The sequence below is a fragment of the Hyalella azteca genome, unplaced genomic scaffold (assembly GCF_000764305.2).
Source record: "Hyalella azteca isolate HAZT.00-mixed unplaced genomic scaffold, Hazt_2.0.2 contig17807, whole genome shotgun sequence".
NCBI classification, from domain to species: Eukaryota; Metazoa; Arthropoda; class Malacostraca; order Amphipoda; family Hyalellidae; genus Hyalella; species Hyalella azteca.
Window position 1 is genome coordinate 90,770 of NW_025947577.1, and position 14,350 is coordinate 105,119.

The window sequence follows — 14,350 nt, forward strand, 5'->3', positions numbered from 1 at the left end:
TTTATCGGTACTGCGAGGTTAAAAAACTCTGTACAGATGAAATTAAATTTTGACGTATAAATTTAGGGATGTAATTCTATCTTGAATCAGAAACAATCCAAATATAAGAATAATATGTACTCTCAGGCTTCCTGATATGAACGCACTTGTGTTGAGCGCTGGTGTATGGATTTTTGTCTACTCTAGTATTGGTGAGGAGTTGCTAGGTGATTGATGGTTGGAACATTAATGGTAAATGAAGTGTTGCCGGGTAATGGTTCCATCACAAAACAAGCGTTGCTAAACAATGGTTATCAGAGTTAAGCATTATTTATTTGCGTAAAGTTTCATGCTCACTGACACAGAATGTTTGTCAATTTGTATCTCGTGGATATTTTTCTTTAGATATTATATTTTCTCATTTTAACTATAGCGAGTGCAGAAATTTGATGGCAAAATTTTTCTGTTTGCGAAAATAATTTCATGAGTAAAATAGTGTTTGAATACACTGTATTCATCACCCTTAATTGACATACATGAGTTTCTTTTGTGGAAGCTATTCCCGTCAATTTTCCGGCTTATTTTCTACATATATGACTTTTTTTTATTTCGAAATACGTTACATTTAGCACCGAAAAATGAATCGCTTACTTTAATTAAGTTCACAACTACAACTTGCTAACATCCAAATTTATTCAAATCGCTTTTCAATCAAAATTTTAGTCATATAATCTCTACGTGAAAAAAGTTCTATCGTTCACAAGCGTTGAATTAATTAATAAATGTGAATAATAAATCGAAGCTATTCGATCGCGAAAAATGTTAGAGTTAATAATGAGACGTGAACATAATTATTTGATTACCAAATTTTCGGAACAGAAACAGACAATAAATCAATAATTATTATTTTTAGCAATGAAATTTGTACCAGAGAAGTCTGTGGACGCTTCACCTAGCAATTAGCGTGATGTTTTATTTGTCTTTCAAATTTTACGTGAACATCCGTGCTTTCCTTTGCTATGAAGTAATATATTTTTATTCAAAATTAGATAAAAAGTATCAGACGTTCGGGGAAAATAATCGAAATCTAACATTTTACTAGGCTTTAAAGTTATAAAGCGTTATTATATTATTTTAAAGTAAAACGCTGTAAGTGTCGTACGCAAAAGACTCAACTCCAGGCAAGGGTTTCCAGTATCGTTGAATTGTTCGGTAAACTTGTTCTCACGTCCGTCAAGTTAAGAATTTTCGCTCTAATTTTCTTGTTTTAACTGAGATATTCTCTCTAATTATCCTATGTTAACTGAGATATTCTCTATAATTTTCTTATACCCACTGAGATATTCTCTCTCATTTTTCTACATCGATCGAGATATTCTCCCTAATTTTCCTTTATCAACTTAAATATTCTCTGTAATTTTCCTCTATCAATCGAAATATTCCCTCCAATTTTCCTATATCAGTCGAGATATTCTCTCTCATTTTCATATTTCAACCGATATATTCTCTCTAATTTTCATATATCAACTGAGATATTCTCTCTAATTCCCCTATATTAACCGAGATATTCTCTCTAATTTTCCTATATCAACCGAGATATTCTCCCTAATTTCCCTATATTAACTGAGATATTCTCTCTAATTTTCATATATTAACTGAGATATTCTCTCTAATTTTCCTATATCAACCGAAATATTCCCTCGAATTTTCCTATATCAACCGAGATATTCTCTCTAATTTTCCTATATTAACTGAGATTTTCTCTCTAATTTTCCTATACCAACTGAGATATTCGAATTTCTCTATATTAACCGTGATGTTCCCTCTAATTTTCCTATATTAACTGAGATATTCTCTCTAATTTTCATAAATTAACTGAGATATTCTCTCTAATTTTCCAATATTAACTGAGGTATTCTCTCTAATTTCCCTATATTGACTGAGATATTCTCTCTAATTTTCCTATATTAACTGAGATACTCTCTCTAATTTTCATATATTAACTGAGATATTCTCTCTAATTTTCATATATTAACCGAGATATTCTCTCTAATTTTCATATATTAACTGAGATATTCTCTCTAATTTCCCTATATTGACTGAGATATTCTCTCTAATTTCCCTATATTGACTGAGATATTCTCTCTAATTTCCACTGGTCATCTACTTCATCGACGCCTCTAAGTGAGTCGAGTGATAACTTGTGGACTTCGAAAATTAATTGATAATAATAATATATGATATAATATATTATTATTATAGATTAATAATGATAAAATATATTGATAATTTTTAAATAATAACTACCCTTATGAATAATTTCTGATCTGTATTTTCACTGTGCATGAATTAGAATACCATGCAAAATCGAATCAAACTATTGCAAATAAAAGTTTGGAAGTGTGATAAAGCTGATGAATATTGGAGTGTTAATCTCATGGCAGGAAGTCACCGTTTGTTGTTATTAATTACGCTTTTGAGAGACGAGCTTTCTCATTTTCAAATCCACGAATATCATGAATTTATTTAAGAATGATTCAGTGGTGTTTTCTGTAATAATTTTCTGGTTAAATTTTATACGTGATGCATTAATTTAGATATTATTCCCTTTTATCACTTAATTAATCTCACACAAAAATTTGATTTAGGAAAAAGCAATTGAAGAAAATTTTTACCGATGGTAGCAGAATAATTTAAGTGCTCAAAAGACTTATCTTGAATGTCATTTCTTAAATATGAAACACAAAATACAAGGGAATTAAAAATTGTTTACTACTTCATTAAATATTGATAAAGTATGCAAGCAATTTCTGATGTTTTGAACGTTTACTTCATTCCATGTGCCCAGTTGCCCTGTTCACCTGTTGATCAGGATAAACATTGTCCCGCTGTTATATGCATTAGTACTTTTTATCTGCTCTATTTCTCTCCATCCTCTGCTAATGACGATTACCAAGACATATTTTTCATTCACAATTTTATTATTTATTATTATATTATTTTATTATTGACATGTTGTTCATTACCTTTCTCTATCTATAAACTCGCCTTTATTTATCGAACGACGCAGTAAATACATTTGCGTTGTGTTTAATATACTACGGGTTAGATCACCTAATTTACTTAATAAAGTTTTAAGAAATATATTAGCAAAAATTAAGAAGCGATGAAGCATATAAAAATGTTAATTTGATCAGTTATATGACCAGTCCAGTATTGTTGACCATTAGAAGCAAGTCTTCGTAAACTTTTATTTCGTTTAACTATGAAAATATTGTGACTTGACGAATTATTAAAAGTATAATTAAACGTGGATGTAGAAGTAGAATTAGCGAAAACGAAGTGAAATTTTACCGAAAATTGATTACATAAAATCGCTTGAAATAGACGGGCTAAGTAGAATTGATAAAACATATGTATGCCAAATTACTTATTCTTTCCGTTTGAGATTGAATGAACAGGCGATGGAAGATACAGAGCCTTTCAGTTAAATTTTATTTGGAGTTATTTTTTTTTATCAAATTTCGCCATTATCAAAATTTACATTTCATCTCTGTTCTTTAGCATTGGCTTCAAATGTTATTATTTAAGCAAGAAATAAACGGATAAGTTAACTTTTAATTGAGTCCAGAGTGTGACTCAGCAGATTTAAACATTTATTCCTTGCAATACAAAGCATAAGGGATATCATGCATGGCAGTTGTATGAGGATCAATCATCATCTCTATCTAAAACATTTTTTTGCCAGAAAATTTTGAATGAAAATCTACCTTGCAATATTTTCTACTTTCTTAAACTCCACACCCGCTAAAGAAAACAGCACGAAAACCATTTCACGATTAAGATCGCAAATCTGGGTTTCCCAACTCAATTTAAATACTAAAAATTTCAAATGAAGTTCTAAATCCCATGTGTTTTCTTAAATCAAACACACAGAGAACTTCATACAGGAGCTCTTGTTTGAGGCGGTGTTTGAGCATTCTATTTATTCCCATATTTAACAGACAAAAACGGTCAATCTACAGCCTGGATACCATGACGAGCTGATCGTCTATATCGTTGGTTCAAACAATTTATTTAGAATAGATAATTTGCTCACATGAAAGTTTCAATTTTTTTTTAATTTCACATGGTCTAATTACCGTAATCAGCTTTTTCTGACTCGGCTGCCACCCCAAAGTATACAGATTGCGAGCATAGAATATTAGAATGACCATGGAAATTAAGATAATAATAAAGTGAAGTGTCAAGAAAATTAAATTCAGCAAAACGAAAACAAATGCAGTACACATCGTCATACTCGTTGCCTTTGCGTTCATGGGATCCAGGTTATTTTGAAACCCTATTCTCTGTGCCTAGACATGCAGGGATTGTGTGGTTTTCCCCTTTGTATGAATGACTGACAGTCCCTTTTTCTTCTCTCCCGTTCCAGCATGTAAGTAAGAAGATGGCTAAACCTAAGGCCAGTCCATTCCTACAACCGCTGTCAACTCTTGGCGAATTCACAGGCATTTTTAATCTTAAATTCTTAAATTAGCTGAACTTGAACAAAGCAAGCATTAGCAATTTCTATGTACAAAACTTTTTTTTGCACACAGAGGAGAGAATTCAGTTGCATCACTATTTCTAAAATTTTATCAGATATTTGCGAAAACGTGATCAATGACAATTTTGTTTTGCTGAAATTTCTTTCTGAGTTTATAAGTGAATTACTGAAATTCAAATTGAAGAAATTTCAATTTTTTTCTTGAAATTTTCAAGTTTATTTTTTGAATCGGAAATAATTTGTGGGATTTTTATAATGAATTTGTGATGAAAATGCCGGTGTGAGAGCTAGTGACGGTAGAGCTGTAAACCTCCCGAGTGTCCCTTACTGACGCCGGCCAGCGGAGCTCAACGGTGCTGAGGTCCGCCGCGGCCATCTTGGTAAACGAAATAAAAATTAAAGACTTATTTTTTAGTATAAAATTAAAGCTAGAGTATTTTCGGTTGTGGGTGCAAATCTAATTTAAAATTTGAGATGAATATTTTGTGTACAATCTTATCTAGAATATTGGCAGCTGTGGTGGGGTTGAATATAGTTCGAAAGTAGAGATTAATATTTATTATAAAATCGTAGATAGATTAGCGCTGTCAGGGTGTTGGCATCCCCAGCGTAGGTACATGTTTTCATAAGATAGTTCACAATAGCGAGCTGTATACCAATACTGGTATTTATTTTGTCAGAATTTTCTATGTAAATATTAATGAATAAAAGTAAGATCAAGAAGTACGATGCTTTTGCATTTTCGGGTTGTATGCTAGAAATAGCAATGAAAAATCTTTCAAGCTTAAAATTAAATTTTATTTTTAGACTAATCGTTCTCACTTATACGCTTTTCTTGTTCCAACACAAGACTCAATGGAGGGAATTTTTTTCTACTTCTAGCATTATTGACTTAGTTAAAAAGACTAAACTTAAAATTTAAATTAACATGTCTTAGGTTTTTACCATTGAACTGACAGACACCAAAAAAGCCTCGAATTGTCTAAAATGCTGCCATGGAGGTACGTAATAAATCGTGTATTTAAATACCGAGTATTTTCGGTTAACGTTTTATCCTGATAAGTTAATGTTCCTCATTGTAGCCACCATAGGAGCACGTCGTAAAGATAAGCATATTGTGAGTCATTCACGCCATTCATCATGCTGTCATTCATCAATTTATGGCATTACGATGGCGTAGGCTCGCATATCTTCCACTAAGGAAATATGCGTGGCTTTTTTCAAATAACGATGCAAAATGGCACGTCAGGGCTACGACTGCTCTCTGCTCAGGCTGTGTAAGAAAGTGTCAACATTCGGACAATATGAATTATAAATTTTTATGAGTGTATGTACACGAGAGAAAGTGTCAACATTTGGACAATATGAATTATAATTTTTATGAGTGTGTGTACACGAAAGAAAGTGTCAACATTTGGACAATATTAATTATTATTTTTATGAGTGTGTGTACACGTATGAAAGTGTCAACATTTGTACAATATGAATTATAGTTTTTTATGAGTGTGTGTACACGAAAGAAAGTGTCAACATTCGGACAATATGAATTATAATTTTTTTATGAGTGTGTGTACACGACAGAAAGTGTCAACATTTGGACAATATGAATTATAATTTTTTATGAGTGTGTGTACACGAAAGAAAGTGTCAACATTTGTGCACTATGAATTATAATTTTTTATGAGTGTGTGTACACGATAGAATGTGTCAACATTCAGACAATATGAATTATAATTTTTTATGAGTGTGTGTACACGAGAGAAAGTGTCAACATTTGGACAATATGAATTATAATTTTTTTGAGTGTGTGTACACGAAAGAAAGTGTCAACATTTGGACAATGTGAATTATAATTTTTATCAGTGTGTGTACACGAGAGATTGGCGGCATAAAAAACTACACTCACTGACAACGATTGATTTTTGTCCCAAAATAAACGGAAACTTTGTCAACGAATCAACGAACTGACAGCAATTTCAAACGCTCAAAAGAGATGAATGTCCTTCGTTGTTATAAAATGTTGTTGGTTATCTGTTACTGTATGAGTTTCGGTACTGCGCAAATTAAACTTTCCTGACATCACATACATCAGCAACATGATGACATCACAACTCAAGACGCGATATGATGTATTAATCTTTGAGAATTATAATGAATAATTATACAATATACGAATAATGATAGATAATGATCGTAGCCACTATTCTCAGGATTTGTTCGAAGACCATAGGGTGGCCAGACTAGAGATAAATAAAAATTTCGAATCCTAGCGATTTGAAGATCTCAAATAAAATTAATATGTGCAATTAAAGTGGGTATTGGTGCTTCTATGCAGTATGAACCTTGTATTACCTTTTAATTAAATAAAATACTTTAATAACACAAAAATAATAACTTCCCACTCACTAACGTCCCAATTTGTTGTAATGATGCTCGGAAAATTTCACCACTTCAAACTAATGTACGTTTAATATTATCCGTTCAATTTATTGCTTTCATACTAGTTTTTGTACATTTTCAGCAAACCTGTACTGCATTTGTTTCGTTAACAACGTTACATTTGTTTAGTTAAAAAGTTATTCTATGTACATAACACTGAATTAACTGAGGTACACTGCCACGTTTAAGTACAGTTGCGAACTACAGCTTTCACCTTGATTCGCTTGGCAAGATTTTTCCTCGAGCTTTCTAGGCCAAACTCGGGTGATGGAGAATACGACCTGAGCGAAATACACGTAAATGTCACGCTTGTATTTTTCTGTAGTCTTGCCACTGAATAATTTTTTGGGAGACATAAAAATAGATGCTTTGTGACCTATCGCCGTGAGCATAATTTTAATAAGGATTTGTTGTTCAATATATTTGAGTTTGCACAAACCTCAAGCGGCGTCTTATTTTTTGTTTATTTTTATTTTTTGGTTCGAGTTCCTGTACGTTCTGTTCTTAATTTTAAAAGATAAAACTTATGATGGTTCCCACCATGCATTTAACGTTGAAATCACGTGTAATACAATAAACGTTGTTTCAACATAATCAACAAGAATTCAACGTTTTTCCAATGTCATTTGCCGTGAGGTTTGTTTTGGTTTGTTTATTCGAAAGGAATTTTCACAGCTTTTTTTTAGTAATTGTGCTCGTTAGTTAAAGCCGTACTTAAAATTTAGTACTTGAAACAAATATTGTATGTACTACAAAGTAAGAGTAATACCAGTATTTTACAACAGAGCAGGAGCGCTCCCAGTGTTTGAGTACAGAGTACGTGTGCTTATAATGTTTGAATTCTGAATGCCTAAATAAAAATGTTTTATGTACAACAAACATGTTTGCCCTGGTTCAACTCATCATCGATTAGGGCGAGCTTTGATGTGACAGCTTGTCAGCCTGGGACTCAAAACTCTGGCACTATGCCTGCTGTGGTCTGTATGATGTCTGCTGCTGTGGTCTGTATGTTGTCTGCTGCTGTGGTCTGCATGATGTCTGCTGCTGTGGTCTGTATGGTGTCTGCTGATGTGGTCTGTATGATGTCTGCTGATGTGGTCTGTATGATGTCTGCTGCTGTGGTCTGTATGATGTCTGTTGCTGTGGTCTGTGTGGTGTCTGCTGCTGTGGTCTGTATGATGTCTGCTGCTGTGGTCTGTATGGTGTCTGCTGCTGTGGTCTGTATGGTGTCTGCTGCTGTGGTCTGTATAACTCAATTCGTGGTCCTGATTTTTTATTGCTGCATGCATTTTAACTTGTATAGAAATCGTGCACATTCAACTTGAGCAATATTTGTCATGGAGTATGTAATACTCCCGTTAAATGTTGTACTCGGTAATGAATTTTACTTAACTGTCGGCATATCATCGTCTTGATCTATTCTTATTGCGTCATTTTTCATCTTCCGCGCAAAACATGATCTTGGCGCGCGTCTGCGCGGGCTCGCAACTCTGCGCGTTACTCATGACAGTTCTGACAACGCTGATTAAGAGTTCTATACCAAAAAAGTTTGAGGTGATTAATCACCTTGATTTAATCAATTCTTGTAATAAATTTAAAATAACATGAGCTACGAAAACTGGCGATACAATTCATAACGGAACTCGCTCGTCTGTATTTATTGTGTATGAGTTGAAGTGGGTTGACTAATTTTATAAGTTTTGGTTTAAAAATAATATTACATGGATAAAACGTTCCATGTTCGAACCTCTGTTCAATTATTACATATAAACACAGGTTTTTCTGATGAATATTAAATACGTATTACTACATATTTTGTATTGAAGAAAATTTCCAACTATCTATGACTTGAATTTGATTTAGGTGAAGGTTAAGAACTTTCGAGCTTTGATAAGACAATTTTAACAGAGTAGAAAGATATAAATCTTACATTGACTTCGTAACATTTCAACATCGTCATCAGGAACAATTGAGTAACGTGAGGCGGGTAGCAAGTTATTATTTTTTTTTAAATCGGTACATTTTTTAAATTCAACTAGAGATTTCTGAATAATTAATAAAAAATTAGTTAATACTAATATTACCACAATTACCAAATTAATAGTAGTGGGGATGATTTCGTATTTGGTCAATCCTGGCAACCTAACAAAAGACTGAAAAATTCAAATCTGACATGATAAATGTATGAAAAATTAACATATTCTAGTAAATGTAAGTAGAGTCTCCTATCTATAAATTATGTCGAATTTAATTTTATAATAAATTTAATTTTAAGCTAGGCTTAGTATAAACACTTTTATGGCACGATAGGTAATTTTATTACCATGATATGTAATTTATTTAGTATTGGAAAACAGGAGACATGAAGGTCCCTGCTTCAGTTAACTGCGAGGTAAGAGATGAACCTTATTCCTTACTCTGTATTTTAATGCCTGGACAAAGGATGACTCAGGTATTTTTATTTTATTAGCCATTGTATAATAGGTGACTTGCATTTAATTGCCTAAGCATTTCCAAAATTTCGGATCCAAATATCTCGTCACTGTTGATTAATTCTTATTTAAAAAATTAATATTTTATTATGTGAAAAGGTTATAATTTTTATCGGTAGTTGAAAAAAATTATTAAAGGACCTCCTTGCTTGAAAGTTTCCTTTCGGTTTATGTGCAGTTTATTAGCCGAAAATTTTCATTGAACTATAGGGTGTCAAATACAGAACGTCAGAGTGATGAATTTGTTGATGATTTTGCCGAATCTGTACCTAGACTAAGTGTCAAAATGACGCTCTCTAATGGTGTGAGTTGTTAGTTGAAATATCAATATTAATTTGCTCTTCCTTTCTTTGAAATAAATGTTTGTTAAATCGAAAGGACCAAAAATTAGCTCGAATTAGTTGCACTTGGGAAATGTAATTTTTTTTAATTTCTTGATTTCCCGGCTAAAAGTTTATTAATATATAAATTATAAATGCGTGTTATCTTCTTTTTCGATCAAGATGCCCCGTGATTCTTTAAATATTATCTTTGACTTAAATTGAAATTGAGTCATGTATCACTATGTCATTTCACGCCAGAAAGCCACAAGTAGTTTCTAGAGCCGGTCTCACTTAACATCAGCGTGGCATTAATTTAATTAATAATTCATTTGATTTAAATAATAATAAATTGCAATTGTATGTTAATATTAAACCTCAGCTGTGCGTTGATGAGTCAGCTTGATCTACAGCGTTGTCTATTGTCCTCTTAATTCTAAGCTCATTTAACGAAAGAAAAATAACTGAAGCAACTTTAGGGCAGGTAAAAGTATCATATCAAATGCTATTTGTTACTTAAAGTAATTGTATACATTTGTGTAGCATTGAAATTGGTTATCAACGTTCAGCATTACATTACAGAACGAGCATCATTAATTTCTGGATCATCAAACACTTTCATTACAATATTTCTTGCTTAAAAAACGTATCTGAGATCAGAAAAATATTTTACAATTTACAACAGCTATTTTACTTCAATACATTAACTCAATTAGATCTCACCTTAGTCCTTAAACTCTCGTACATACCATTTCAAACCTCTTAGCCTTTTTTTACCTCAAACTCTCGCTACGTTGTTTTTTTCTATCCCCTGATTCACCATTATATATAATGAACGTAAATGTTATTAAAACAACAGGGACGGCGTAGAGCACTGCCAGCCGTGGAGTAGCAACACCACGCAGCAGATCGACCTCGCTTTCAATATCTTCTTCATGGTCTACTTCTTTATTCGCGTGAGCAGAACACCGATTCTTTTTCAGATTCATTCTTAGCTCGACTCTAGGTTTAAAAAATATGCTTTAGATATCATAAATAAAGTTTATCTGTATTTATATTTTATAGCTACATTAGCTCTACGGAAGGCTTAAAAACTTCAGGTATCATTGATGTGGGTTATCTGTATTTATTATTTATAGCTACAGTAGCTCTACTGAGAGCGTCAACACGATGTATCATCGCTACTACAATTAATGTTTTTAACGGCTTTATTCGTTACAGTTAGATAATTCTATTTTGGGACTTTAATTATTGATTATCTGTTAGGTTTGAATTTTACAGTGAACGGCGTGTATGAGTTTATATTTGATTATGGCTACATATATGATAATGGCTGCATTTAAACAATCTACTAATGTTTGGAAATGTGTTTCTGATTTCAGTTCATCGCGGCCAGCGACAAGTTTTGGTTCATGCTCGAGATGTATTCTTTTGTGGATTACTTCACGATACCTCCGTCCTTCGTCAGCATTTATCTCAACAGGACCTGGATCGGTGAGTTGTGAACTCGTTCTTTAAATTTAGTTTTAACCGTTAGCAATTATCTCGANGAATTAAAGTGCTTGTTTCTTTCAATAATATTTAAATCTAATTTTTTAAACTCTCTTCGACTATTTCGCTGCCAAAAGGAAATATTTTAAAACAGTTCAATAATTTCGGGCGGTAGATGTACCTGGTGTTTCTAGATTCATCTTGGTGTCTCAAGTCTCTGTCTCTTATACACATCTAGATGTGTATAAGAGACAGCTGCAAGACGGTCGTCGGACGAACCTTCCTCGTATTCTTCTTGCTCGTCGGCCTGGTGAGCGTAACCTGTACATTAGATCTTAGATATTCATGCGTTTCTAGCTGGGCCATACTTTCAAAACTCGCTAAGTTAACGTTAAGTACTTATGCTCTATTTTCTCAGTATTGTCTATGATTGGTGGATTTTACTTGAAAAGCCGTCAATGATTGGCTGATGAACTTACGATCTCTTAACTTTTTTGAAAGTATAGACCCTGGGGTGATACTTTCAAAACTCGCTAAGTGAACGTAAGTACTTATGCTCTATTTTCTTGTCTATGATTGGTGGATTTTACTTGAAAGGCCGTCAATGATTGGCTGATGAACTTACGATCTCTTAACTTTTTTTGAAGTATGGGCCCATTGATCTTAACCTTTAATTTTGATAAGTTGTTAGGAATTAGGCCAGAGCGGAACAGAAATGCAACTTGACAATCAGCATTTTCATGCTGCATTGAATTTCTTTAATAATTACCAGATTATGGGATAATATAATGGTTATTTGCTTGAATTGAAATCGATCTCAGTCGTGATTAGCTTGCTTTGCAGATGCCCACAGTACTCGAAGTCAATGTATTTTTTTACTTTATATACAACTGTTTCGTTGAAAACTTTAAATATCATGCAGGCAATTAATGGCCTATTTGAAGCGACAAAACCTTGCTCAATATCACCACATTTTACGTAGGCTATCTTTATTTTTTACATTCGTGCATCACTCTGGCTCCTCTATTTTGTAATCTAGAAAAGCCAATTGATTTCTCGTAATGTCACCATTCAGATATCTCATAGATACTAATACACCTTTATTAATTCCTTTCTTACGAGAAATAAGTCCTCATCCATTCAGTAGATTTTTTTCTAGCTTAATGTATCTCAGAAACCTACCGAAGTGCGGTCTATTCAGTTCCGGTGAATATTAAGTTACATAGCAAACTCAATGTTGGTTAACTCTTATCATCGCATCCATAGAAACAATAATATTTATCATCAACCTGGCAAAGCGATCCATTAAATCCTCTGCACATTATTTCATTCTTATTTCATCCGAGCCTTCAAATTCATGTAATTTTATATGAATGATATTTTCAACATTTTAATCTGTTTTAATGCTGGTTTCTTAGTAACCGTTTTGTTAATGAGAATTTGTTGCTATGATTTTATATAGGATATTTGTACTTATTTTGTTATGCTAGGAAGTGTTCCTTTGTTATGTATCTATGAAATGTTTAATAAGTTTTTAACAACTTATAATTCGTTTACTTTTTGTACGTGTTTACAAGATAAAACAGCAATTCATCCCTTAGAAAATTATTCGCTCTCTTGACCTCATTCGATTAAATAACAATAAATAACATTGACAGAGCTCAAAAATTTAGGATAGGGTACATACAGCGTCTTAAATTTCACAAATTGAAGTCGAAACTTACGACACACAATCACATATAGCGCACTCTTTTACAATCAACCAAATACATTTACGAGCAAACCGCTGCGGGCCAAAATTTTATCAAATAGATATACAGTTGAAAAATTACTTTTTAGGTACAAGGTTTAATTCGACTAAAATGAAGGTAATTGAGAATATTTCGAACAATGACTTGAAGTTGAGCATAGTTGGTCAGTCGACATTTTCTCTCACTCACGTTCCAGTTATAATACTATTATTATAACGGCTGATCGTTGAAGAACGTGAAAAAACTTGTAGGCAACGCATGTATTACTACTAAAAAATATGATGAAAGATTAACCAAATTATTTCAATCACAATTATAGGAAAACGCTTTCATAAAAAATCATATTGATTGAATCCTCAAATTTACTTCAGGGGCTCCGAACTTTCTTTTATATTATTTCTTTTCGCTAATCGGCTTAGTTGGAATCCATACTAGCTTAGTAACGTGCTTTTAGAAAAATATTAGTTAAAAAATTAACCTGAAATCATATTTAAAATTTATTATTAATATAATCTTTAATAATCACGCATAATCATTACCCACTTAAAGAAACAAAGTTTGGCATCTCTTAGCAAAGAAGCCAGTTTGATATGAAAATTTATTTTGAATACAAAATTAAATTTTAAGAAGTCTTTTCATCACAATAATATTTCTACAGATTTCTTCTGTGTTTCTGAAATAATTTAATGCAGTATCATACAAAATCTCACATTTTAACGGAAATTGACAGAAATATCTTTTTTATCACTAGTGACTAGTGACTAGCACAGACTCTTCGATTTTCACAACATAAAATATTGCAACCAATGTAACTGGTTGAAGTGAAAAAGTTAGTCTATACGCAGGATAACTATTTTGCATCACTGATCATAACTACTTAAATGTTGGAAACATTGAATATTATACGCACAAATAAATTCAAAGAAACTTTCACCCAAATGTATTGCACCTATGTGGATTGTCTATTTGAACCATGGACGTATATAAATTAATTTATTGGTGTAATTCTGCAGAAGCCTTTCATTTATGCAAGTTTGATTAAAGACCAGAGCATGCTTTTTATTAACAATCTTCTTATTCGTTTTTTCAATGAGTCGAACAAAATTTCTTGCTGGCGCTGGGAGAATAAAAAGCAGGTTTCCAATTGACATTTTAATGGATTGCGATGTTTCGAATATACAATATTCATTAGCAAGTAGTTGAAAGGTTTTGCAACACTTGAAATTGAACTTATGGAAATGACATTAGTACAAGTAACGGCTATTGTGGATACAATTTATTTGTGGATGATCTCCCAGCGCCAGCAAAAATTTTGTTCGACTCATTGAAAAA

At 32.5% G+C, this 14,350-nt stretch overlaps 1 protein-coding gene across 1 annotated transcript in view; it reads left to right on the plus strand.

The window, feature by feature from the left end:
• Window positions 1-2,135: 2,135 nt before the first annotated feature.
• The window catches only part of LOC108676935 (calcium-activated potassium channel slowpoke), a 66,952-nt gene continuing 54,737 nt past the window's right edge, over window positions 2,136-14,350 (plus strand). The window contains exons 1-5 of the mRNA XM_047885396.1: window positions 2,136-2,163; window positions 4,412-4,414; window positions 10,636-10,732; window positions 11,159-11,270; window positions 11,519-11,577. Coding sequence (XP_047741352.1) covers window positions 4,413-4,414; window positions 10,636-10,732; window positions 11,159-11,270; window positions 11,519-11,577 — 270 coding nt within the window. The 5' untranslated portion in view covers window positions 2,136-2,163; window position 4,412. The remainder of the gene's footprint in view (window positions 2,164-4,411; window positions 4,415-10,635; window positions 10,733-11,158; window positions 11,271-11,518; window positions 11,578-14,350) is intronic.